Here is a 26,921-nt window from a genome sequence, read left to right as displayed (position 1 = left end):
CCAAGATGTTATCTCCACGAGTCGGTTCTCTGTTTAATTGCTCGAGGCAATTTTCGGATACTGCACTCAGTATTATGTCACTCGATGCTCTGTCCCTATCACCCGTCCTAAACATCTGAGTGTCCCAGTCTATATCTGGTAAATTGAAATCTCCACCCAAGACTATAACATGCTGAGAAAATTTATGTGAAATGTATTCCAAATTTTCTCTCAGTTGTTCTGCCACTAATGCTGCTGAGTCGGGAGGTCGGTAAAAGGAGCCAATTATTAACCTAGCTCGGTTGTTGAGTGTAACCTCCACCCATAATAATTCACTGAAACTATCCACTTCTACTTCACTACAGGATAAACTACTACTAACAGCGACAAACACGCCACCACCGGTTGCATGCAATCTATCCTTTTTAAACACCGTCTGTACCTTTGTAAAAATTTCAGCAGAATTTATCTCTGGCTTCAGCCAGCTTTCTGTACCTATAACGATTTCAGCTTCGGTGCTTTCTATCAGTGCTTGAAGTTCCGGTACTTTACCAATGCAGCTTCGACAGTTTACAATTACAATACCAATTGCTGCTTGGTCCCCGCATGTCCTGACTTTGCCCCGCACCCTTTGAGGCTGTTGCCCTTTCTGTACTTGCCCAAGGCTATCTAACCTAAAAAACCGCCCAGTCCATGCCACACAACCCCTGCTACCCGTGTAGCTGCTTGCTGCGTGTAGTGGACTCCTGACCTATCCAGCAGAACCCGAAACCCCACCACCCTATGGCGCAAGTCGAGGAATCTGCAGCCCACACAGTCGCAGAACTGTCTCAGCCTCTGATTCAGACCCTTCACATATTACTTAGTCTAAGGACAAAATAGGATTATCAACCAATCATTAGTTCACACTGTTAAGTAATACTGCTAACTCATTCAACAAGAAAATGAGAGCAATTCAGTTCTTAATCCTATACAAGTAATATCTCTCTCTCTCTCTCTCTCTCTCTCTCTCCCCCCCCACCCGCACGTGTGTACGTGTGTGTGTGTGTGTGTGTGTGTGTGTGTGTGTGTGTGTGTGTGTGTGTCTCTGTCTGCTATATTCTGTCAGTTGTTGCCTTTACTACTACAGTACATTCACTTAAGACTGAATATAGCTGCTGAAATGTCTGTCAATCAGGTAGCTGCTCTCATTGTGCTATTCAGGAACACCTCCAACCCTTGCTACCCACCTACTCAACAAATGAAATTTGAAAGACCGAAGTTTCCCTATGTCATGGATGAAGTACCTGTGGTCCACAGAAAAACTGCCCCTTCAAGCACTTTCAAGTGCACTAGCAGATCATAATTCAAGAAAGCATAGATCATATAATGTGCTAAATAAGCACTAGAATTAAGCTCTTGTAATGCGCAAGGAGAAACAGCATCAAATGGATGAGAAATGTTGAGAAACAAAGAAACAGTTCACGACATTAACAGATAATTCAGTTTGTACTCAATGTTTCAGCTACATTTACTATCATATTAATTTTTAAACAACATTGAGTGTGAGCTTACTAAATGTGCATTAATATTCTGTGAATTACTGCGAAGTATGACACAGATGGATGTTTCTCCTATTTCATTCATGGACAGATTTTTGGAGGAATTATTATTTGTATACCTCTTTGTGAGTAGTTGTTACGTATCATATTGTCTTCAAAATTTCTACAACTGCTTCATAGTTGTCTGAAGAATATTAGTAGTTTGAAAGGAGTTTGACTCAGGTCCAGATGCAATGGTATACAATTTAGAATTACCCTCTTTGGTCTTAACGCATTATCAAGTGTTTGGAGAACACTTTAACACAAATGGGAGATGGCAGTCCAGCAGACTACATACATATGGTATTGTGTATAATATGGTAGTAGACAGTTGAATTCATATCCTCACCAGATATCAATATGAATACAGATGAGAAAAAAGTCAATACAGCATGGAGCACACCACTACCTAGGAGTACAAAGCTTCACTCCATACCACTACCTAATAGTATAAAGATCCACTTTAAGTGCCACCAGCAGCGTGTCATGTGGGTTCACATTAGATGACCAGCTGGAGGTAAAGAGTCACCTAGCACCTCATTACATCCTAAATATCACCTACTTGTTCATAACTGGGTCTACACTCTTTGTGAACTCTGTTTATGATTGACATTGTAGACAAAGTGTTTGGATGATAATTTTACTGCACCCTCAAGATAAAAAAGATACAATACAGAAGGCTAAAAAAATACAAGCTGCCATGTCCATGAAACTAAAATTACCTGAAAAAGAGAAGAAGTGTGTCTTATAAGAGGGCTTCTGGACAGAGAGTGTTAAAGAGATACTTTCGTGATTTTCAGCGTCAATAAAATTCACCAGCAGCCGTATACTTTAAGGTATTTTCTTTTATTCTGAAAGCAACCAGTTTCGGCATTTCATTTTGCCATCCTCAGGCCCCATGCACTTCTATCCAAAGCAAATAACTTCTCGTATAGCACCATAAATTACTGGATATCATTAATTCCAATTGTTATACAATTGCTTCATATGAAGACGTGACAGCAACTGAAACGAAGTCACTCGCTGTCACGTCTTTGTATGAAGCAATTATATAACAACTGGAATTCATGATAGCCAGTAATTGATGGTGCTATATGACAATTTATTATTACTATTCATTTATTTACAGGGGCTGATAGAGAGTTCAGAGTGACTTGGCTGTAGGACTCCTCTTGATAGGTCATAGGTGGAGGGTGCAATACACAGAGGAAACAGGTACTCTGGTAGCAGAATAGCAGAATACTTGTGGAATGCACTTTTTTGTTAGGCTAGGGTGTAACTTAGAGCACTCTAATGAAGACTTGTCAGTCGATATGCAGCTAGCGAAATCAGACTGCATTTACAGTAAAAACACTATGAGTACCTAACTTTTAAAAGCTTAAATTGTTGAAGTATTTGTAGCAAAGTTCCTGAATTTACTGCCCTCCAGGAAAAGTCTTGCATTCGAATCATTCTTGGGACCGTGAGCTGGTTGAACCCCGAAATTACAGACAAAGCTTAAAGAGATTGTAAGTCACAGTCTGGAGAACTATGTGCCTAGTAAGTGGGTTAAGGATGGAAAAGACCCACCATGGTTTAAACAATGAATTCAGAAAATGCTGAAGAAGCAAAGTCTGTTGCACTGATGATTCAAAAGAGAACATACAAATAACAACAGGCAAAGGATATCAGAGATTTGTGCATCAGTCAAAAGATCTATACACAAAGCATATAACAACTACCACTGTCAAACCTTAGCAAAAGATCTGGCAAACAACCCAAGAAAACTCTGGTTCTATATAAAATCACTATGCAGGTCTAAGGCTTCAATCTAGTCACTCATTGACCAGTCTGGTGTGGCAGCAGAAGACAGTGAAACGAAAGCAAAAGTTATAAATTTTGCATTTAAGAAATTATTCATGCAGGAGAATTGTATAAACATACTGTTGTTTGACCATCGAACAGAGTTCCATATGGATGACATAGTAATAAGCATCCCTGCCATAGAGAAGCAAAAGTTATAAATTTTGCATTTAAGAAATTATTCATGCAGGAGAATTGTATAAACATACTGTTGTTTGACCATCGAACAGAGTTCAATATGGATGACATAGTAATAAGCATCCCTGCCATAGAGAAACAACTAAAAGAGTTGAAAATAAATAAGTAGTCAGGTCCAAATGGAATCCCAATTTGGTTTTATAAAGAGTACTCTGCAGCACTGGCTCCTTACTTAGCTTGCATTTATCACAAATCTCTTGCCCAGTAGAAAGTCCCACGGGAATGGAAAAAAAAGCGCAAATGATTTCTGTATATAAGAAGGGTAAAAGAACAGACCCGCAAAATCACAGACCAATATACTTATCTGCTTGCTGCAGAATTCTTGAACATATTCTCAGCTCACAGGCTATACTGAAAGCTATGGAAGAAGGGCAACATGCAGATCCCATATTTCTAAATTTCTGAGAAGCATTTGCCACAGTGCCCCAATGCAGACTTCATGAAGATATAAGCATATGGAATATGTTCCCAGATATGCGAAATGGCTCAAAGTCTTCTTAATACGTTGTCCTTTACAGTGAGTGTTCATCCAAGACAAGGGTATCATAAGGAGTGCCCCAGGAGTATGACAGGACTTATTATTTTCTGTATACATGAAAGACATGATGGGCAGCAATCTGTGGTTGTTTGCTGAGGACATGTGGTGTCGGGGTAGGTGTCAAAGTTGAGTGACTGTAGGAAGATACAAGAAGAAAGACAAAATTTCTAGTTGATGTGATGAATGGCAGCTAGCTCTAAATATAGAAAAGTTAGTTGATACGGATGTGCAAATCTGCAATGTTCAGATACAGCATTAGTAGTGTCCTGCTTGACACAGTCACTTTGTTTAAATATCTGGGTGTAATGATGCCAAGTGATATGAAATCGAACAAGCATATGAGGACTGTGAAAGGGAAAGTGAAAGGTGGATTTCAGTTTATTGGGAGAATCGTAGGAAAGTGTGGTTCATCTGTGAAGGAGACAGCACATAGGACACTACTGCGACCTATTACTGAGTACTACTGGAGTATTTGGAATCATCACCAGATTGGATTAAAGGAAGACATCAAAAGCAATTCAGAGGTGGACTGCTGTAATTGTTACTAGTAGGTTCAAACAACATGCCAGTATTATGGAGATGTTTCAGGAACTCAGAGGGGAAGGAAGGCAACATTCTTTTTGAGGAACACTATTGAGAAAATTTAGAGACCTGACATTTGAAGCTGACTGCAGAACAATTCTACTGCCACCAACCTATGTTTAGTGTAAGGACCACAAAAATAAGACGGCAGTCATTTTTTCCCTTCCTCTATTTGTGAATGGAACAGGAAATATAATGATAGTAATGATATACGGTACCCTGTGCTATGCAGCGTATAGTGGCTTGCAGAGTATGTATATAGATGTCTGAACAAATGTAGATGCTATGATCCTTGAAGCACATATGCAAATTCTCCTCTGTGCACACTAATAGCTTGGGATGCTATGGCCAGTTTCCCTAGAGAGACTTATCTACCCCGTATACTCCATCCCCAGCACCTTCATCTGTTTTCGATCCATCAATAAACCAGACTATGTCCACTGAATGATACCTTGATACATTCTTCCACTGCTCTCTTCTTCCAATTATTACACTGATAGATTTATTGAATCAGCTGGAAGTATTGTATGGTTAGCCGACATTTTAGCGACCGTTCTTATTTTTACCACGCTCACTATATTGGTGTGAGATTCTGGATATCCTAAACAAATCCACTTATTTCCAGTTTTTAAGTGGTGCCTCCATTGTAAGCCAAAGGTGTAATGGAGGACATGTCCAGCAGGGTCTCCATCCCAGCAGTGAATGTCCTGCTAATTTTGCTCTTTATGAGCAAGTAATCTCTGCATCTTGCCAAGCTCTTTAGCAGCCATCTCCTATTCTACTTCATACTGCCGTACTGTAGCCCCAAATATTATCAAAGGTCTTATTATAGTTGTATATATCCAGTAAATGCTGCTGAGGTTTAGGCCCCAGTTTTTATCACAGGCCCTTATGCTGCTCGTAAGGGTAGCTTTTGCCTTGAAACATATGTCCTTCATATGAAGGGTCCACGGTCATTTCACATCCAGGGTTATTCCCACATACTTCACTACCGCCTCTACGGGTAGAGTTTCATCAAGGACCTTGAGATCACAGCATATGTGCTGGATACAATTCCTCACTACAACAGTTTTCTTGGGACTGACCTGTAGACCCTGTTTTCTGCACCAGTTTTCCATAATGTTCAGTGTACACTGTGCTGCTGTTCCACTGCTAGCAAATTTCCAAAGTATTACTAAGTTGGTGGAGTGGTGTTTCACATGATTTACCTTGTTGATTTGTGTGTTGGTTTACATGCAGAAGAACCTCACTTAACCTCTTCTCTCTAATGTGCACATTAACCACTTTCTCTAATGGTTTTAGAAGAAAGAGGAAAGCCTGATCAGTCTCATATCCTTGGTCTTGATATGATCAGTTCTCCCTGGATTCAGAATGAAAACAGCCCTCACTGACCTCCAAGCATTAGGAACGATTCCTGCTGTTAGGCAGACTCTAAACCGTCTAATTACTTCAGCTTGTAGCTGGATAGATACCACATGGACCTGATGAGTTGAATAATTGAAACATGCCCAACACCCACAGGATTTTTTAAAATTAATATTCTCTGACAGATTCTCAGTTTCCTCTTTGATTATCTGTAAACCATTGCCTCTCAAGGACTGACTACTGGTTGGTGTTATCCTTTGCGATTCCAGATTGTGTATTTCTTGATGATTGGGCAGTTTTCTAAATATAAGGTCGCAATGACAGATGTCACTGCATCTGTCATTTCCTCAAAATCTACTGGGTTCTTTACCAGACTTCTGACTTCAGATAAACATGTGTTTAGGCTTCTCCAAGTGAGTCCCAGTCTGTTTTCCTTAGATTCCTACAGACCATGGTCTGTTAACACCCGTTCCAACCTCAAACTTAATATACATGTGGTCAGATAGGCATGGCTCCATCACCACATGCCACTGTTTGACGTAACTATCCATTACAGTGGGCCCAAAAGTAATGTCAGTTATTTCTGCCCTTCTTCTGTTCATGAAGGTATGCTCCTTACACGTTATTCAAAGTTTCCAAATTACTCTCTAGTTGAAATTCGAGCAAGTGCTCACATCTGCTATTGGAGTCGCTGCTCCCCCCACACCGGGTTGTGGGTATTGTTATCATAAACAACAGACACACCTGGCTGTAAAGGTTTATAAGGGACAAAGGGGACTCACTTTCAGCTCACTTAAACCTGCACTTTCAAGGGAAACACAACAGGGGGGCTAACCTTCCCGCATGTGTGTGACCAGCCTGAAGCCACCTGAAGACTTCAAGAGCGTAAGCTTGTTTGTGACACACTTGAACCACCATCTTGTCGAGTGAGACTGAGAGAAAGCTTTCTGGATCCACATACATGATAATCTGTCACATCAACTGGACATATATGAAGTATTTTAGGGACTTTCGGGAGAGTACCACTGACAAGTGTGAACTATGTTACAACAAAGGAATTCAATGAACTATGTTACAACAAAGGAATTCAATCATCAAAACTTCCAAACCAGAATGCATGAGTCATAACATCTGGTACTTGTGTAGAAAAAATAGAAGGTACGTACACCTGGAGGTCCCTTCCTTACACGCCGCTGTTGCAAACGGACATGATACTTGACAATGACACAAATTTGAATATAGTGAGCAGACGTGTCAACCACTGGATGGACAGTTCATAATTTTGTGAAGAGAAAAAAAAAAACAAAATGCGGCTCAAGGGAGAACTGAACACGGATCTCCCCATTCGCAGTCCACCACCATGACCATGTAACCACAAGACTGTGGCTACTATCGTCTGCACGGTGTTGCACATCTTGAGCTTGGATCATTCATTGTTTCTATTTTGCTTCTTTTTTCACAGTTCAATACATCTTCTTCCTGGTTTCATGCCTGATCTGTGTTCAGTTTTTGACAGGCTATCCGATGTGCCATATTACCACTGAATCTGAGAGGGACGCAATGGCGAGTTTTCTTGTAAGATGCATACTTATATTATTATGTACATATTTGTTACTGTCAATCTCCTTGTACACTTTATTCCACAGCTTCAATCAGATGATGAAATTTTGATACCCGTAACGCTTAATAAATAACTGTGAGATCAAACCTTCCTATATGTAAGAGGTGTACCAAATTTGAATGGTCACTTGCCTGTACCATGGACAGTTCTGCGAGTACGCAAACGTTTGTTTACATTCTTAACTGACGTTAAATAAGCGGGATTATCAATTAATTCACTGCACAAAACTCAGTATTTGCAATTATTAGTGTCATTTAGACTCGATACATTGAAGATAGTACTTTTTATACATTTTATTAGGAATAGTGATACTGACAGTGAATTCTAACCTCACTTGTATACATTTGACTAGCTCAACCTGCGACCGTTAACAGTCAAGCAAACGTAAAATATGTGGTAAATTAGTATTACACTACAATATCTGAGTAAATCAGTGTTACAATACAACTTCTGAGTCCTTCTTACATACAGTTTAGTTAGCAGAAAGCTAAAACTCACCTCGCCGTCTGCTTAAATTCCTTAGCTTGTTGTGGGCTTTAGTCACCGTGTCCTGTAAAAGCCCATTGGTTCCTACAAATTAGAGTTCGTATTTGTGTCACAGCTCTCTGTCACTGAGCCAACCTCAGTTTGGGTGGCAGACTGTGTCGAGGTCTCGAGCCTCAAGGCGAAGGCTGCATGGGAGATGCAGGCTCCTGCCAAATCCCATGCACTTTGCTAATAGATTCAGTGTGCTATCTGATGCTGGGAGGGAGGCTGAGCCGGATCAGAATGCACCTTCTGCCAGGATAGTGGCCGCTCCTTCAGCAAGTTCCGGACAGGCACGTGGGGGTAGGGGTTTGTTAGTTATTGGGAGCTTCAATGTTAGGCAGGTCATGGAGCCCCTCAGGAACATAGCAGCTAGGGCGGGGGAGAAGTCCAACATTCACTTTGTGTGCTTACCAGGGGGCCTTGTCCAGGATGTGCAACAGGCTCTTCCAGCAGTTATCAAGCATGCGGGGTGCAGCCAGCTGCAGATTGTTGCACATGTTGGCACCAATGATGCCTGTCGTCAGGGTTCCGAGGAAATCCTTGGGTTCTTTCGATGGCTGGCTAAATTGGCGAAGGCGAACTCCATCTCTCAAGGAGTGGAAGCCAAGCTGATGATCTGCAGCATTGTACCCAGGATGGACCGGGGTCCTCTGGTTTGGAGTCGAGTGGAGAATCTAAACGAGAGGCTACATCGACTCTGTGACGAAAATGGTTTAGACTCCTCAACCTACGCAATGGGGTGGAAGGTTGTAGGCTGCCCCTCAACAGATCAGGGGTGCACTACACACAGGAAGCAGTTACATGGATAGCACAGTACTTGTGACGTGCACATAGGGACTTTGTAGATTAGGTTCCTCCCCACAGGAAAGAAACCGTTGGCCTGAAAAATTAACAGTTCATGTCACTGATGTGGGTGTGCCAACTGCAAAAATTGTTAGTTCGCCTAAACAGGTCATTCCAAAGCATTTAAATATGCTTAATCTCCTGTTAGTAAATTGTGGAAGTGACTGTAGCAAGATCCCCAAGTTACTCTCCGAAATAAACAGTAGCAATCCCAATATTGTATTAGGTACCAAAAGCAAGTTGAAACCAACCATAAAAAGCTGTGAAATTTTGAACTCGGATTGGACAATGTTTAGGAAGGATAGGACTGATGCTACGGGAGGTGATGTGTTCATTGTAGTTAAAAGCTGTTTAAACGCAGTTGAGATCCATACTGGGTCAGACTGTGAAATGGTCTGGATAAAGCTGTCAATCAGACAAGGAATGACCATTGTATTAGGATGTTTTTATAGACCACCAGCATCCGCAAAAAACGTCACAGAACGTTTCAGGGAAAGTCTTGAGTACATAGGAAGTAGATATCCAAATTATTCATTAGTCATATGTGGAGACTTTAATCTGGCATCCATTGACTGGGAAAATTACACGTTTATCACAGGGGGCAGACGCAAAGACTCGTGTGAAGTTATACTAGGAGTGCTCTCAATATACAACTTTGAGCATTGAGCAATTGGTTGGAAAACCAACTGGAGATGGCAACATATTAGATATCTTGGCGACAAACAGACCTGATCTTTTTGAAGAAGTTAATCTAGATGAAGGTATTAGTGACCATAATGTCGTCGTGGCTTCTATGTCAGTGGGGGGGGGGGGGGGGGGGGGCGTAGAGTTTTCTTGTTTGGGAAAGCAAATAAAAGTGTCATTAATGAATACCTTCACAGTCAGCTCCAAGCATTCATCGCGGGACACAAAGACATTGAGCATCTTTGGTCGAAATTTAAAGGTATTGTCCACCACGTGCTAGAGAAGTATGTGCCTAGCAAAAATATAGGGGAGGGAAAGGATCCACCTCGGTACAACAAACATATTAGGAAGTTGCTGAGAAAGCAGAGAATTTGGCACAGCCATTTTAAATGTAGTCACTGCTCCGCTGACAAACACTAATTATGAGAAATGAAAGCAGCTTGTCAGAAGGACAATGAGAGATTCTTTTAACTAATTTGAAAGCAATGTTTTATCTGCAGATTCTAAAAATAACCCCAAAAAATTATAGTCATACGTAAAATCTATGAACGCTACAAATCATTCAATACCTTCTCTTGCTGACAGTACAAAATTCTAAACCTACCTTTCAAAAACTTGTTTACGGTAGAGGACTGCAGCACCATTCCCCCTTTCAATAATCGAACAACTGCAAGGATGGCTGACATGGTGTTTAGTGTACCTGGGATTGTAAAACAGTTAAGATCTTCAGACGCCAGGAATGCATCTGGCCCAGACGGTATCCCCATAAGATTTTACATTGACTATGCTACAAATATAGCACCATTCTTGTCCATCATCTATCAGAGATCATTGGAACAGCAGAAAATTTCACAGGACTGGATGTAGGCCCAGGTCATAGCAATCTATAAAAAGGGTAGTAAATCAGATGCACATAATTACCGGTCAATTTCACTGACATCGATTTATTATAGAATAATGGAAAATATTTTGTGTTCAGACATAACGACCTTTCTAGACTCTGAGAAGATCATCTGCAGAAACCAGCACGGTTTTAAGAAACAGCGGTCATGCGAGACACAGCTGGCCCTCTTTGTGCATAATATACAACAGGCTCTAGATACCGGCTCCCAGGTTGATGCCATATTTCTCAACTTTCGAAAGGCGTTCGACTCAGTTCCGCACTGTTGCTTGCTCCAAAAAGTGCACACTTACAGTCTATCCGATGACATATGCAGTTGGATAGGAAGTTTTCTAACAGACAGGGAGCAGTATGTCGTCCTGAACGGGTTGACTTCAACAGAAACAAGCGTAACTTCAGGTGTGCCCCAGGGCAGCATAAGAGGTCTGCTGCTTTTTACGATTTACGTAAAAAATCTAGTTGATGGTATTGACAGTGGCCTCAGACTGTTTGCCGATGTTGCTGCAGTCTATAGGAAAGTAGTATCGCACGAAAGTTGTGAACAAATCAATGAGGATTTGCTGAAAATAAATGTGTGGTGTAATGACTGGCAGTTACCTCTCAATATTCGTAAGTGTAACATACTGCGTATAACAAGGCGAAAATCGCCATTAATGTACGAGTACAAAATAAATGCCCAGTATTTGGAAGCAGTAACATCCATCAAGTATCTTTGTATGTGTGACTATTCGAAATGATCTCAAATGGAATGATCAGATTACACAAGTAACGGGTAAGACAAACTCCAGATTGCGGTTTATTGGCAGAATCCTGAAGCGATGCAGTCCTTCAACAAAGAAAATTGCTTACAATACATTAGTTCGTCCAGTCTTAGAGTCCTGTTTGTCTGTATGGGACCCTTACCAGTTGGGTCTGATTCAAGAGATTGAGAAGGTCCAAAAAAGAGCTGCAAGATTCGTGACTGGTACATTTAGCCATTGCGAGAGAGTTACAAATCTCATAGAAAGTTTGAAGTGGGACACACTTGCAGATAAACGGCGCAACAAACGGAAGGGGTTGCTCACTAAATTCCGAAATCCGATCTTCACCGAGGACGTACAGCATATATATTATTACCACCAATTTTCAAATCGCACAATGATCACCTTTCAAAAATAAGGAAACTTACAGCTCATACTGAGGCGTTCAGACAGTCGTTTTTCCCTCACGCGATCCGCGAGTGGAACAGAGGGGGGGAAATATGACTTTGGCGCGAATTGTGCCCTCCGCCACACACCACTTGGTGGCTAGGAGAGTATATATGTAGATGTAATCAGGATTTGATTTACACTTGCCCTTGGTGCTGATTCACTGCTTCAGTGACTTTAGTCTACTCCACATTGTTCTGATTCCCATTCCAGTCTTTGGTGGATTTCATTCCAATCTGATGCTTATTCTTAACCCTCACAATACCAAGGGGACAGGGGAGGAGATGGGGAACTTTATGCCCACCTTTTGAAAATATCGTAATCTGTAGTCTTGGCAATTGTTGTTCTTTATGTTGGTTATAGAATCTGAGTCACGTGAAAGAAATATTTGACCAGCTCAGGCAAATGTGATAACTCAGAAAAATGTATTGCTTTTCACTATTTTCAGGTTCAGGACATTAACCTCTTCATGCTTGAATGAATCTCTTCATGTAAGAAAAAATAAAAATTTATGTCGGCCGGGAAGTATCCAAAACATGCTAGCAGCACATTTCAAAAGCGTTGGTAATTTCATGTACAATTTACCTACTGGCACTTGCACTCTATAACAGTTAACCTTACACTCATTAGAGTCACACTGGTATGATGCAAATTCACGATGCCCGGCATTAAGGGACTAGTTACAAATCAATACATCTTTAAAAAGTGTGTTGTGAGTAAAAATCAACAAACAACAAAATTTGCATTGACATTGCTAAGAGTGTACTACAGCAAAATTTAGGTTCTGGGCCATACTTACACATCAGTACCTATTTAAAAAGTATGTTGTTAATCTAACCCAAAAAAGAAGAAGCATTGGATGAATATTTAGGTGTGGATGGTAAACGTGTCCTAATGTATTGCTAGCAAATTTAGAAAGCATATATGACAAAACTCATCAACTCCTGCAAGTGTTGGCTCAATTGTGCTAGTAACCTCCAGAAGAATTGTTAAGTGAAGATAACATAGCATTGGCACTGGATTCCTTAAACACTAGCCTTCAGTTTTTAGGTGAATTTCCTGTGAAGAAAGAGAGGCCTCAACATGAAAGTAGTACCCAAAGCAAAAAATGAAAAAGGTTGCCTCAGTGTTGAAGCATACTTATGTGACACAGCTGGAAAAATAAAATAGTGAAAGAAATGGAGAAAGAGAAATCATAGCCCAACTGGAAGACATCTTTGATGATACAGAATGTACGTGTGACAAAATACAAATTTTGACAGTACTCCCAAAGAGCAGGAGTATAAGGAAAACCATGAAAGGTTTTTCCACTTCAGATTACATGGCACGAAGAGCAAAACAGTTAATAGCAGAACATGGTACTGGTCACACACTTTTACTTGGCCCCTCTGTGATCGGTGGAAGTCAGCTCACATCATGGTGCTCCAGAACGTTTACACTCGTTGCCAAACTTCGCTATGTACCGTAACATTATTGCACACCAAGTAGCCACTACGAATACAACGTTGATCTGTGTGCGCTGTTATGCACAGTGAATGTTAATGTTCTTTACAAAAATGAGGGAAGAGGCTGTACATCGTTCTTCTAGCATATTGCCATCAACTTCTATAACACATTTATCCATTAACTATTTGTTTCTTTTATATGCTATGAGCTGGCTACTCTGGGGTGAGGAGGAGGCGGAGCTTGTCTCAGCAGCCAATGTGCTATGAGCTGATCACAAGCTTCCACCACTCAAGGGCAAAGTAAAAGTGTGCGATCCATATATTAGTCACACCAAATCGATAAGTGAAAAAACTGTTCAATGTGAACATGATTTCACTGTTATCATAATGTAAGCTGTGTGGTACCAGGGGGAAAAAGACTTGGTCTGTGAAAGAAACTGGAATTTGAATACATAAGTATAAGCAGCTATGATTGCACAATCTTAAGGAATTGTATGCATATTTCAAAGATACGTGCCCATATGTGAATATTGGAGACTCAAATTCTGCGAGTTGCAGCCAAAGCACCGTGTTCTTGCCTATTCCAATTGTGTGCGTGTCACACCAGAATTTTAAGTCAATGGTTGAAGGGTGTAAATTGAAATACCAAGTGTGAGGAACTCACATAACCATCATAAAAACACTGTGTAGCATTTGTAACATGCAATCCTGCGCTGCCAGCATGTTTTTTCGGTGCATGTCCCTACTGTCCAAGTTTTTCAAGACTGACTATCTGCTTGAACAGTATGGTACAAACTACATTGACGAAATTACATACAAGTGTTGGTTAACTACGGTAAAGGACTTTGTGATGAGGCTGCAGGGGCAGCAAAGAGATTAGCCACACCTGCTTTCGATTTTGGGAGAATGTATAATTTTCTTAATTTCAGAAGGGGAAATTGGTGATACATTTATACAATTGAATTTTACAAGAGTTACTTTTTCAACATACTGCAGTGATTTTTCTATTGACCTGTTTGTCCCTATGCTACCTACCACATTTAAGACAAGATTACTGAATGCATCTGCCAACTGTGACTCATCATTTGTAGCCCTTCCATTCAGTATTCAGTTCAATAGGTTCCCCCCCCCCCCCCCCCCTGTTGTCCCGCCTCTCGTTTCACTGCATTCCATATATAGCCTTACCTGTTGCCAGAATTACTGATTTCTGACATTATGTGCATGTTCCTTGAATTTTTAATCACTTTCTTGGTAATTCTCAGTAGTTTTTGTAGTGTGCAACTACTGCAGAATCTCTACTTGTTCTTGCCAACCGATACATTTCCATTTTTCTTTCACAAGATACTTTAAACCCTGTAGTGATCACTGTTTGATGTCCTTCCTGATTATCATGGGGAAAGGTATTTTCAAATAATTATATGAATTTAGCATGGAATATATTACATTTTACGCTACTATTTGGTTCGGTGTAAATTTCATCTCAGGTCATCTCTTGTAAACTATTCTTGAAAACATCTGTCCTGGAGTCATCAATTATTCTGATTTCCACTGAGGAGTATCCATACTGTAAGGTACTACGTTATTTGTCCTACCTAACTGTGCATCCTGATCAAAGATAGCATTTGTTACTGGGTAAACAGCTATTTTCCAGCCCTGGGGTTCACCAAAGAACATTTTATCAATTAGTGTTCTACTGTCTTTATCCACCAGTGTTGGAAAGTTAGTAACTGAGATCAAATAGTAGGAAAAAATAAGGCTTCCAGATCATTTCTGCTATCAGAATCCTTTCAAAAATCTACATTGAAGTCACCACAGACTATTCTTGCTGGTGTTGGACAGATAGCACACTAAGGTATCCAGACTCCTCATATACAGTTCACTATTTCGTAGTAAAGATGTATATACAGTTACAATTAAAAGTGAATTATTTTTCACTACTGATTCACAAGCACACACTCCTTGTGATGACCACAACAAAATTTACTTGTTTCAATATTTTTAAACTCTTGTTTCATCTTAATATAGGTAACAATTCCTCTTATCTCCATATTTGTTCTGGAAGAAGACTATCTGGTGGAAAAGTAGTACTACAGTGTTGGTGAATACTGCTCACATTAAATTTGTAAATATTGTTAATTATAATCAATGATGTCAGAATAGTTAGGAAGTATGTGATAATGAAGGTTTTTGTATTTTTGACATGTCCTATATTACATGTAGTTCACTGTACAACATGTAATCATACAAGATCAAATAAAATTCAATTCAATGAGTATGCTGCTAGAGTGTGTGTAGCTTATATAACCCTGTAGTTATGTGGTGCTCAGATGGGCACAGGATGTCTACCTTTTCAGAGCTCTATTAGATGAGATTAGATTAGTTTTTCGTTCCACAGATCTGTGCTGAGGAGATCCTTGTGGATGTGGAACATGTAATTTTTTTAAAAAAAGAAAAAAAAGCTGAAATAACAATACTAATAGTATGAATATATACAATACATCATTTGTTTCTATTCAAAGATTCATCAATGGAGTAGGAGTTGGCCAATAGTAAGTCTTTCGCTCCTTTTAAACTGATTTTTATTTGTAACTAAATTTTTTATGTTTGCTGGCAAATTATTGAAGATAAGTGTTCATGAGTAGTGGACCCCTTTTTGAACTAAAGTAAGTGCTTTTAAGTCCTTGTGCAGATCATTTTTGTTCCCGGTATTGTATGTATGAACTGAGCTGTTTGTTGGAAAAAGAGATATACAGGATGATTCAAAAAGAATACCACAACTTTAGGAATTTAAAACTCTGCAACGACAAAAGGCAGAGCTAAGCACTATCTGTCGGCGAATTAAGGGAGCTATAAAGTTTCATTTAGTTGTACATTTGTTCGCTTGAGGCGCTGTTGACTAGGCGTCAGCGTCAGTTGATGCTAAGATGGCGACCGCTCAACAGAAAGCTTTTTGTGTTATTGAGTACGGCAGAAGTGAATCGACGACAGTTGTTCAGCGTGCATTTCGAACGAAGTATGGTGTTAAACCTCCTGATAGGTGGTGTATTAAATGTTGGTATAAACAGTTTACAGAGAACGTCAACTACCCGAGGCGATGGATCGGCCGCCAGGCAGCCCGTGACAGAGCACTTCATCACTGGCCTCCAAGAAGCCCTGATCTTACCCCCTGCGATTTTTTCTTATGGGGGTATGTTAAGGATATGGTGTTTCGGCCACCTCTCCCAGCCACCATTGATGATTTGAAACGAGAAATAACAGCAGCTATCCAAACTGTTACGCCTGATATGCTACAGAGAGTGTGGAACGAGTTGGAGTATCGGGTTGATATTGCTCATGTGTCTGGAGGGGGTCATATTGAACATCTCTGAACTTGTTTTTGAGTGAAAAAAAAACCTTTTTAAATACTCTTTGTAATGATGTATAACAGAAGGTTATATTATGTTTCTTTCATTAAATACACATTTTTAAAGTTGTGGTATTCTTTTTGAATCACCCTGTATTATTTCGGACAAATTTCATTAAGGAGTAAATATACTGAGAGGCAGTAGTTAGTATACCCAGTTCTTTGAAGAGGTTTCTACAGGACATCCATGAATTTACTTGACAAATAATAGATATTACATGCTTTTGGAATCTGAAAACTTTTGTTTGACTTGACGAGTTACCCCAAAATATTATACCATATGACATTATGGAATGAAAGTAGGCAAAGTATGCAAGCTTTTTCATTTTTATGTCGCCTATGTCAGCTAACACTCGAATTGTAAATACAGATTTGTTAAGGCGTTTCTGCAGTTCTGTGGTGTGCTCATCCCAACTAAATTTATTATCAAGTTGAAATCCCAGGAATTTCTTCTTCATACTTTATGCATATGCTGGGTGGAAACCTCTTACAGGTTCTGAATTGCATATAGTGAGTCTTTTCGAAGTTTAATATCAGTGAGTTGGCTTTAAACCATTTATTAATATTCATGAAAATATCATTAGCAGATCCTTCTAGAACTACACTCTACATACTATTTATTGCAATACTTGTGTCATCTGCAAACAAAATGAACTCTGCTTCTGGCAGTGTAACTGATGAGAGATCATTAATGTACAAAAGAAACAGCAATGGCCCTAAGATGGATCCTTGTGGGACACCACATGTAATTTCTTCCCATTCTGATGATGACTGATGACTTAATTCATTAGTCCCTTGCACTGACATTCTTTGTTCCTGTTAGCGAGGTATTACTTGAACCATTTTGCAGCACTGCCCGTGACATCATAGAATTCTAATTTATTTAAAAGGATGTTGTGGTTCACACAATCAAATGCCTTTGGCAAACCACAGAAAATAACTGCTGCTTGTAATTTGTTATTTAATGAATTAAGTACATTTTACCTGTAGGTGTAAATAGCCTTCTCGATATCAGAACCCTTTAGAAATCCAAACTGTGTTCTTGATAATATGTTATTTGTGGTCAGATGGTTGAGAAGCTGCCTGAACATTACTTTTTCTACAATTTTTGAGAATGCTGGCAAAAGTGAAATTGGTCTGTAGTTTGATGGTATCTCTTTATCCCCTTTCTTGAATAGAGGCTTAACATCTGCATATTTTAGCCAGTCAGGGAATGTCCCAGTTATAATTGACTGGTTACACAAGTAACTTAGAATTGTACTAAACTCAAAAGAACATGCCTTAATTAACTTTGTTGGTATTTCATCGTAACCACTAGAATGCTTTGTTTTTAAAGATTTTATTATGGAAGTTATTTCTTCTGGTGAAGTGAGTGACATTTTCATGTACCTGAAGCTATTTGTAAAGGCTAGTTTCAGATATTCAAGGGCATTATTTACTGATCCTGACAATCCCATTCTATCAGTAATGGATATAAAGTACTTGTTAAATAGATTTGCCACACTATGCCCATCGGTTACTAATGTGTCATCTACTCTTAATGCTATTTGCTCCCGTTCCTTTCTGGTTCTACCAGTCTCCTCTTTCACTATATCCCATATTGTTTTTATTTTGTTCCCTGACATTGTTATCTTCTTCTCATAGTGCATTTGTTTAGACGTCTGAATTACATTTTTTTTAATATTTTACAGTATTCTTTGTATTTAGCTAAATCATCAGCATTGGAGCTATTCTTGGTCGACAGATACATTTTCCTTTTTGTCTTACAGGAAATCTTTATTCCTTGTGTAATCCATGGTTATTATAGACTTCTGTTTGATTTGAGTAACCTTTAGAAGAAAACAGTTTTCAAACATTGTACTGACATTCCAGAATGAGATTTTCACTCTGCAACGGAGTGTGCGCTGATATGAAACTTCCTGGCAGATTAAAACTGTGTGCCAGACCGAGACTCGAACTTGGGACCTTTGCCTTTCGCGGGCAAGTGCTAATCTGCCAGGAAGTTTCATATCAGCGCACACTCTGCTGCAGAGTGAAAATCTCATCCCCCAGGCTGTGGCTAAGCCATGTCTCTGCAATATCAATTCTTTCAGGAGTGCTAGTTCTGCAAGGTTCGCAGGAGAGCTTCTGTAAAGTTTGGAAGGTAGGAGACGAGGTACTGGCAGAAGTAAAGTTGTGAGGATGGGGCGTGAGTCGTGCTTGGGTAGCTCAGTCGGTACAGCACTTGCCCGCGAAAAGCAAAGGTCCCGAGTTCGAGTCTCGGTCCGGCACACAGTTTTAATCTGCCAGGAAGTTCCATTGTACTGACATTGTTCATGAATGTGTTACATTTTTCATTCATGTCATGAGCACTATAAACACCTTCCCAGTTCATATCTTTGAGCAGTTTTCTAAAACACTCAATTTTTGGTTGATTGACTACTCTCCTGTACTCAGATTTAGCAGTCTTGATAATCTGCTTAGAATTTACATCTAAAACAAGGAACTGCATGTCATGATATTGTTCCTTTGATGTTATCAATGGCTGTCCTTGAGGATTTAGTGATCCTAGTTGGAAAGTTTACAGTGTGAGTTAGATTGAAAGACAACATTACTAACTGCAGTAAATGTTTACTGGAAGATTGCATTAGAAAATCTGTATTAAAGTCACCAGCAATCAAAATTTCTTTGTTTCTTCCTGTTAAATAACCCAAAAGAGCTGCTAGATGATTTATGAATAGATTATAATTTCCTGCGGGTGCTCAGTAAATAGTTACTATTATATAGGGTCTGTTATGGAACACTACTTCTGTTGCACATGCTTCTAGATGCTGCTCTAAACAGAATTTATTAATGTCAATGTTCTTGAATTTATGGCAGTTTTTAATAAATGTGGCAACTTCTCCTCCATCCATATCTACTCTGTAGAAGCAGGAAGCTAGCTTAAATCCTGAAATGTCTAACATTTCTATACCAGTGGTCACTTGATGTTCAGAGATGTAGATTACATCAATTTGGTTAGATGAATTCATTTCATCAATACAAATGAGTAGTCCATCAACTTTATTTCTGAGTCCCAGAATGTTCTGGTGTAATAAAGATTACTGATACTGCATACTAATGGGACTATAACTGCTTTGGCGAAGATGAACTGGCAGTTTCTGATTACTTCCTGTTAAACACTGTTTAAATGGAGGCTGTATGCTTAAAATCTGACTCCTGTTTATCTGTTTTCTCAAATTGTGTGTGTCTGCCAATCTCTCTTAAAACTATTTCTTTCCCCTTCCCTATCCTAAAAAAGGCATCCCTCTGACATCTGTGACCACTAGTATTTTACCACTTGTGACAGTGTCCCCCTTAAGTTTTCTCCAATCAATCCAGACAGTTTTCCCTTCCCTTTCCTACTGAGGTGAAGGCCATGCCTAGTGTAGTGCCACCTATCAATAGTATCCACAGGAATCAAACCAATATGGGACCCTATATCCATCCTAAGCAGCCACTCCAACTCCAAATTCACCCTCCCGACCGAAGAGTTCAAATGAGGCCGATCATGGCGTCTCAACACAGACACAAATCCCACACTCGTATGCTTCGTTGCTGATGCTATCTTCACCAGGTCACTCTCTATGGAATATTCAGAGTCTCTGTAAATGCTATTTCCCGGACAACCCACTATAACCACGGCATCCTCCTTTGTGAAATCTTTGCATAAAGAACCCACACCCTCTGTTACCTGACCCACATCTGTACTAGGCTTGAAAAAGTTTGTGACCTGGTACTCTAGACCTAGATTTTCCTGCAGTAGTTGGCCAACACCTCTACCTCTAAATTTTGCAAACAGACAAGAAGCTCTTCTACTGCATTAATCAGTTCTCAAATATTTTGATGAAATAAGCTAACCTTTACTTTTCTGTGCATACTTGAGCATTTTGTGTTATCAGATGTGACAGTCTCACAAGACTGAATCTAGTGACACCAACTGGGAGGACACTCTCTCACTGCATCAGATCTGGTGAATGGTAACAATTAAATTGGCGACTTGTCAAATTAGAGACAACCACTTTTTATAGTCCTTTCAATGAAGCCACACCATGAATGGTTCTTAGTATGACTACAATAACATAAAACATTTTTACAACATTACCTTGTTAATTTTATTTTTTAATAATTTGTGATCCATACTCATGTGTGCCTTCTGCATGGTAGAGTACCGATGCTGACAAATTATTGGGCATGATGCCTTTGGTGTGCCATCTTGATATTTACCATGTTTACAGCAGCATATTAAAGCAATGCAATATATTCAAGATCAAATGGTAAGATCAGTTACCCTCAATGTGAAACTTCTTATATACCCACCACATTGCATATCAATACAAAGTACTATTCATCAGTTTTTCAATGATAGAAGTTTCAGGCAATAGAGAATGTTTGATAGAAGTCGTTGGCCTTGACCGGTGACACAGGAAACATACAATAAGTGCCATTCACACTGTGGCCAATATAATGTGATGTTATCGATTTTTTTTCAACTGAGCTAAGCTACTAATCAGTCTGTCACCACAACTAGGTTTTTTCAATATCACAATCACTGGCTTTGCAAACTCACAACCAAACTGTTACCATCCAACCTACCCTATACCTCCGACTAAGCAACATATCAATGTGTCACCACAAACAGCGACCCCCCCCCCCCCAAATTCGTTGGCTTCTCCAACCAACTACAAAACTGAGAATATATGAGCCGTAAGATGACGTGACAACAAACAAAAACATTATGTCATCAGCCAAAGCCATCGACTCTTACCGAACACTCCTCTTGACCCCAAGTTTTAGTGCTGTACCTGATTTAGAACAAGAATTATCATCTTTTATGTTGAGACAGATGAATACGTACATTTCACCCAATTTCCAAACTTTGCAGACCTGTAACTTTCTTCGCAATTGTCATATACCTGTGCAAATTGGTAATTTTCCATCTCTTACCTGCATCATTGGATGCACCAATTTTGACAGAAATCTGACATGGTCAGACTAAAAATGTTGCTTTTCCACATTGAACTGACGCTGACTTATCCCGTGAAGTTCAGCAAGCCTTGATAAATATAAATAACTGGTGATGGAACTGACAACTGAGACTGTACACAAATAAATGCAATGTCACTGGCGTAAATACAGATTTGTTGTGGTCTTCAGTCCAGAGACTGGTTTGATGCAGCTCTCCATGCTACTCTATCCTCTGCAAGCTCTTTCATCTCCCAGAACCTACTGCAACCTACATCCTTCTGAATCTGTTTAGTGTATTCATCTCTTGGTCTCCCTCTACGATTTCTACCCTCCATACTGTCCTCCAATACTAAATTGGTGATCCCTTGATGCCTCAGAATACGTCCTACCAACCGATCACTTCTTCTAGTCAAGTTGTGCCACAAATTTCTCTCCTCCCCAATTCTATTCAATACCTCCTCATTAGTTATGTGATCTACCCATCTAATCTTCAGCTGTCTTCTGTAGCACCACATTTCGAAAGCTTCTATTCTTTTCTTGTCTAAACTATTTATCGTCCACGTTTCACTTCCATACATGGTTACACTCCATACAAATACTTTCAGAAACAACTTCCTGACACTTAAATCTATACTCGGTGTTAACAAATTTCTCTTCTTCAGAAACACTTTCCTTGCCATTGCCAGTCTACATTTTATATCCTCTCTACGTCCACCATCATGAGTTATTATGCTTCCCAAATGGCAAAACTCATTTACTACTTTAAGCATCTCATTTCCTAACCTAATTCCCACAGCATCACCCGATTTAATTCGACTACATTCCATTACCCTCGTTTTGCTTTTGTTGATGTTCATCTTATATTCTCCTTTCAAGACACTGTCCATTCCGTTCAGCTGCTCTTCCACGTCCTTTGCAGTCTCTGACAGAATTACAATGTCATCAGCGAACCTCAAAGCTTTTATTTCTTTTCCATGGATTTTAATACCTACTCTGAGTTTTTCTTTTGTTTCCTTTACTGCTTGCTCAATATACAGATTGAGTAACATCGGGGAGAGGCTAAAACCCTGTCTCACTCCTTTCCAAACCACTGCTTCACTTTCATGTCCCTCGACTCTTGTAACTGCCATCTGGTTTCTGTACAAATTGTAAATAGCCTTTCGCTCCCAGTATTTTACCCCTGCCACCTTCAGAATTTGAAAGAGAGTATTTCGATCCACATTGTCAAAAGCTTTCTCTAAGTCTACAAATGCTAGAAATGTAGGTTTGCCTTTCCTTAATCTATTCTCTAAGATAAGACGTAGGGTCAGTATTGCCTCACGTGTTCCAACATTTCTACGGAATCCAAACTGATCTCCCCCGAGGTCAGCTTCTACCAGTTTTTTCCAGTCATCTGTAAAGAATTCGTGTTAGTATTTTGCAGCCGTAGCTTATTCAACTGATAGTTCAGTAATTTTCACATCTGTCAACACCTGCTTTCTTTGGGAATGGAATTATTATATTCTTCTTGAAGTCTGAGGGTATTTCGCTTGTCTCATACATCTTGCTCACCATATGGTAGAGTTTTGTCAGGGCTGGCTCGCCCAAGGCTATTAGTAGTTCTAATGGAATGTTCTCTACACCCGGGGTCTTGTTTCGACTTAGGTCTTTCAGTGCTCTGTCAAACTCTTCACGCAGTATAATATCTCCCATTTCATCTTCTTCTACCTCCTCTTCCATTTCCATAATATTGTCCTTGTATAGACCCTCTATATACTACTTCCACTTTTCTGCCTTCCCTTCTTTGTTTAGAACTGGGTTTCCATCTGAGCTCTTGATATTGATGCAAGTGGTTCTTTTTTCTCCAAAGGTCTCTTTAATTTTCCTGTAGGCAGTATCTATCTTACCCCTAGTGATACATGCTTCTACATCCTTACATTTGTCCTCTAGCCAACGCTGCTTAGCCATTTTGCAATTCCTGTCAATCTCATTTTTCAGATGTTTGTATTCCTTTTTGCCTACTTCATTTACTGCATTTTTATATTTTCTCCTTTCATCAATTAAATTCAATGTCTCTGGTGTTACCCAAGTATTTCTACTAGCCCTCGTCTTTTTACCTACTTGATCCTCTGCTGCTTTCACTATTCCATCTCTTGAAGCTACCCATTCTTTTGTATCGTACTTCTTTCCGCCATTCTTGTCAATTGTTCCCTAATGCTCTCCCTCAAACTCTCTACAACCTCTGGTTCTTTAAATTTATCCAGGTCCCATCTCCTTAAATTCCCACCTTTATGCAGTTTCTTCAGTTTTAATCTACAGTTCATAACCAATAGATTGTGGTCAGAGTCCACATCTGCCCCTGGAAATGTATTACACTTTAAAACCTGGTTCCTAAATCTCTGTCTTACCATTATATAATGACAGAGGGCCCATAATACTATTTTACAACACTGACAAATTTAAAACTTTTCAGGTGCCCAGGGTGAATGTAAACTGACATGAAAAGGAACAACCATGTAAATCTTGTATCAATATGTTGACCATCATATAGCAAACTTGAAACAATGTGTATAATAATGCCCAGCTCCATCCCCCAGAAAATTAAGAAGAATCTTGTATACCTCACTCCTGTGCATTATTTGCTAGCCAGCCGTTGGTACAACTCAAGAGACTAACATAACTGAAAGGTTTATATCAAGCAGAGCATTTCTGACATAATGCACTAGACAGTGCTATACATATTTATCATACACTATGTACACGATAGCTTTAATATATGAGAACCTGTTCTCCCAGATTAGACCTACTCCTTGTCATACACACATACATTCACAATGGAATGTAAATTTTAATAAATTACGACAAACACTACAATAAATGACAACACTTTTTCCAAGAAACATATGAATTGTGGAAAATATAACATGTTAATCTTTGTTCCACAAATCTGTCATTATATCAGCTCACCAATAAATAAGCAGACAACGACAGAACCAAATGTTCCTAAACCTCAGACAGGCAATGAAAAATCTCTACTCAATTAAAATGTTTAGACAAACACTTTTTCACGCATTTGACATTACTTTCATCATATAGCAACTTGGGATGTATACAAATACCTCAAGACATGCCACAATAAATATCAATATGTCTTGAGGATATGTGCTCAGCTTTTCCCCTGCACACTTACCAGTGGGGCTTGTCATTTCGTGATCTGATTTTTATAATATATTATTCTCTATTCTTTCCCACGGTGTAACGGTGCCCATCTACAACACACTAGAAAATTGGTGGCAAAATACAACATGGCCTTATCACAATATTTTCTTACAACATTAGGCGTGTTAACAGGAAAAGCTGCTTTCCTATATAATTTTATGAATATTTAGTAAACTTAAACAAAGATGGCCTACAATGAACTGAACGAAAATCAGTGATAAACTGAACGGCCTAAATAATAAACAGACGCGCAGACAAATTGTCGGGTAGTTCCACGATCAATAAACAGGGAATAAGAAATAAATCAGGCTGGCCACTATGTTCGTAGTCTCGATGGCGTCGCTTACAATACAAAATCACAAAACAGTCATAATCATGTAGATGTTCTGTTCTATCTGGCTCCTAAAAATCACAATGGTATCCAATGTCACTAAGGAAAATAAATGTTGTAGTAAAACAAAAAATAACATTAAAAATAAGCCTGAAATTCCCCGACACAGAATGGCCGGCTAAGCACAACGGTTAAAGCATAAAGTACATATTTTAATTTATTTACTTACTGATCCAATCATCCTTACTCATATTTATCCGAGTGCATTAAAAACAAACACACAAATCACTACAAAACCACAATAACAGCTTCCTTTTCTATATAAACTTCCACCGACTTCGCGCCCAAATCAAATCTTGTAGGAACAACAAATACATAAGCGTCGTAATCGATAATCGAAACAGACGAAGTCGTCGACCAAACAAAAATGTTCGTACCAAGTGATTTAAATGTTACAGGTGCGTTTACATTGCGGTTAAAAACATGTTTCTGGGCCCAACATCGTTTTCGAAAAGGTCTAAAAAAATGTTTGCAACAATGTTCGTTGTTTACATCCTAGTCCAGTCCACACTAACGACTAACATTCCTGTATGTGTATTCTCATCGCCAGTTATACCACAGTCTAACAAGTATGTTAGATTCTGGTTGTACTGGAGCTAGCGGCAAATATTTCACGTTTAACCTTTAACTAACATAGTGGCTGTTAAAGTAAATTATTTCTATTAACGTATTTAAAAAAAGAAGTTTTGTGTTAAACTATTGAACATCATGTATGAGAATAATGTTTTGTTTATCTCTGTTTTTTAGTTTCAGTCACAACTCTCTCACTTTTAGGTGTTTTTTAGAAGCTCTTTGATCAAGTGACTTCATATGTAAACATTGCCTCCAAAATCAGGAATAAATCTAAGTATATGAAAACCAGATTCCCCGATTCTTGTCAGCACCTGATCTTCATTGAGAATAAATAAGTTTTTTCACAACAAAATACAATAGGTTATGGGTCCCGATTAGGTGTGCATAAAGTGACAAATACAGTTTTCTTTTAAATCGTATTTGAGAGTGTGTTTCTGGTTTTAGAATTGAAATAGATCTGGTAAAACATATCAAGCCGTTGAATAGTGAAACAGATTGGACACTGTAGAAGAGGAAAATACGAGATCTAATTGACTATCATGAAGGAGTTTTAGGCGTAATTGGTGGCAAATCAGTAAAACCTGAGCCACTGTCTGAAGGTGCTAATGATGCAGCAATAACGGATCATAAAACCAAGTCTGATTTTTATCATGAAGCAAACAGTTATGCTACGTCGATGATTACAAGTACAGTTACGTACACTGTGTATCAGAAGATCATGGACAAACAAACGGCTCATGAAGCATAGGAGGGATTGAAGCAGAATTTCGAAGCATTATCAAAGGACCAACTGTTCAAGATTTGTTCAGATTTCTTCGCATTTAATTGGACTCAGACAGAAGACATCTCCACATACATAGCGAAGTTAACAAGTCTTTGGAATGAACTGAACAAAGGGCTTACAACAAAGAGAGAATCTGTGCTATGTGATATCATATTGGTATGTAAAGTTTTATATATTCTATTTGCAAGCTTTGATTCCTTTAAATCGAGCTGGATGCTATTAACGAAAGATGATAAGAAAACGTTTGATGAATTAAAGGAACAATTGTGAATATTTGAGAGAAATTTCACAAA

The 26,921-nt window shown here is 39.1% G+C and overlaps 1 protein-coding gene across 1 annotated transcript in view; it reads right to left on the bottom strand.

The window, feature by feature from the left end:
* LOC124723033 overlaps window positions 1–25,580 on the bottom strand; it is a 247,975-nt gene extending 222,395 nt beyond the window's left edge. The window contains exon 1 of the mRNA XM_047248209.1: window positions 25,441–25,580. Within this exon, the coding sequence (XP_047104165.1) occupies window positions 25,441–25,462 (22 nt within the window). The 5' untranslated portion in view covers window positions 25,463–25,580. The remainder of the gene's footprint in view (window positions 1–25,440) is intronic.
* Window positions 25,581–26,921: the final 1,341 nt, after the last annotated feature.

This window comes from Schistocerca piceifrons, chromosome X, assembly GCF_021461385.2.
Source record: "Schistocerca piceifrons isolate TAMUIC-IGC-003096 chromosome X, iqSchPice1.1, whole genome shotgun sequence".
Taxonomy (NCBI): Eukaryota; Metazoa; Arthropoda; class Insecta; order Orthoptera; family Acrididae; genus Schistocerca; species Schistocerca piceifrons.
This window is presented reverse-complemented; position numbering and strand designations above follow the sequence as displayed.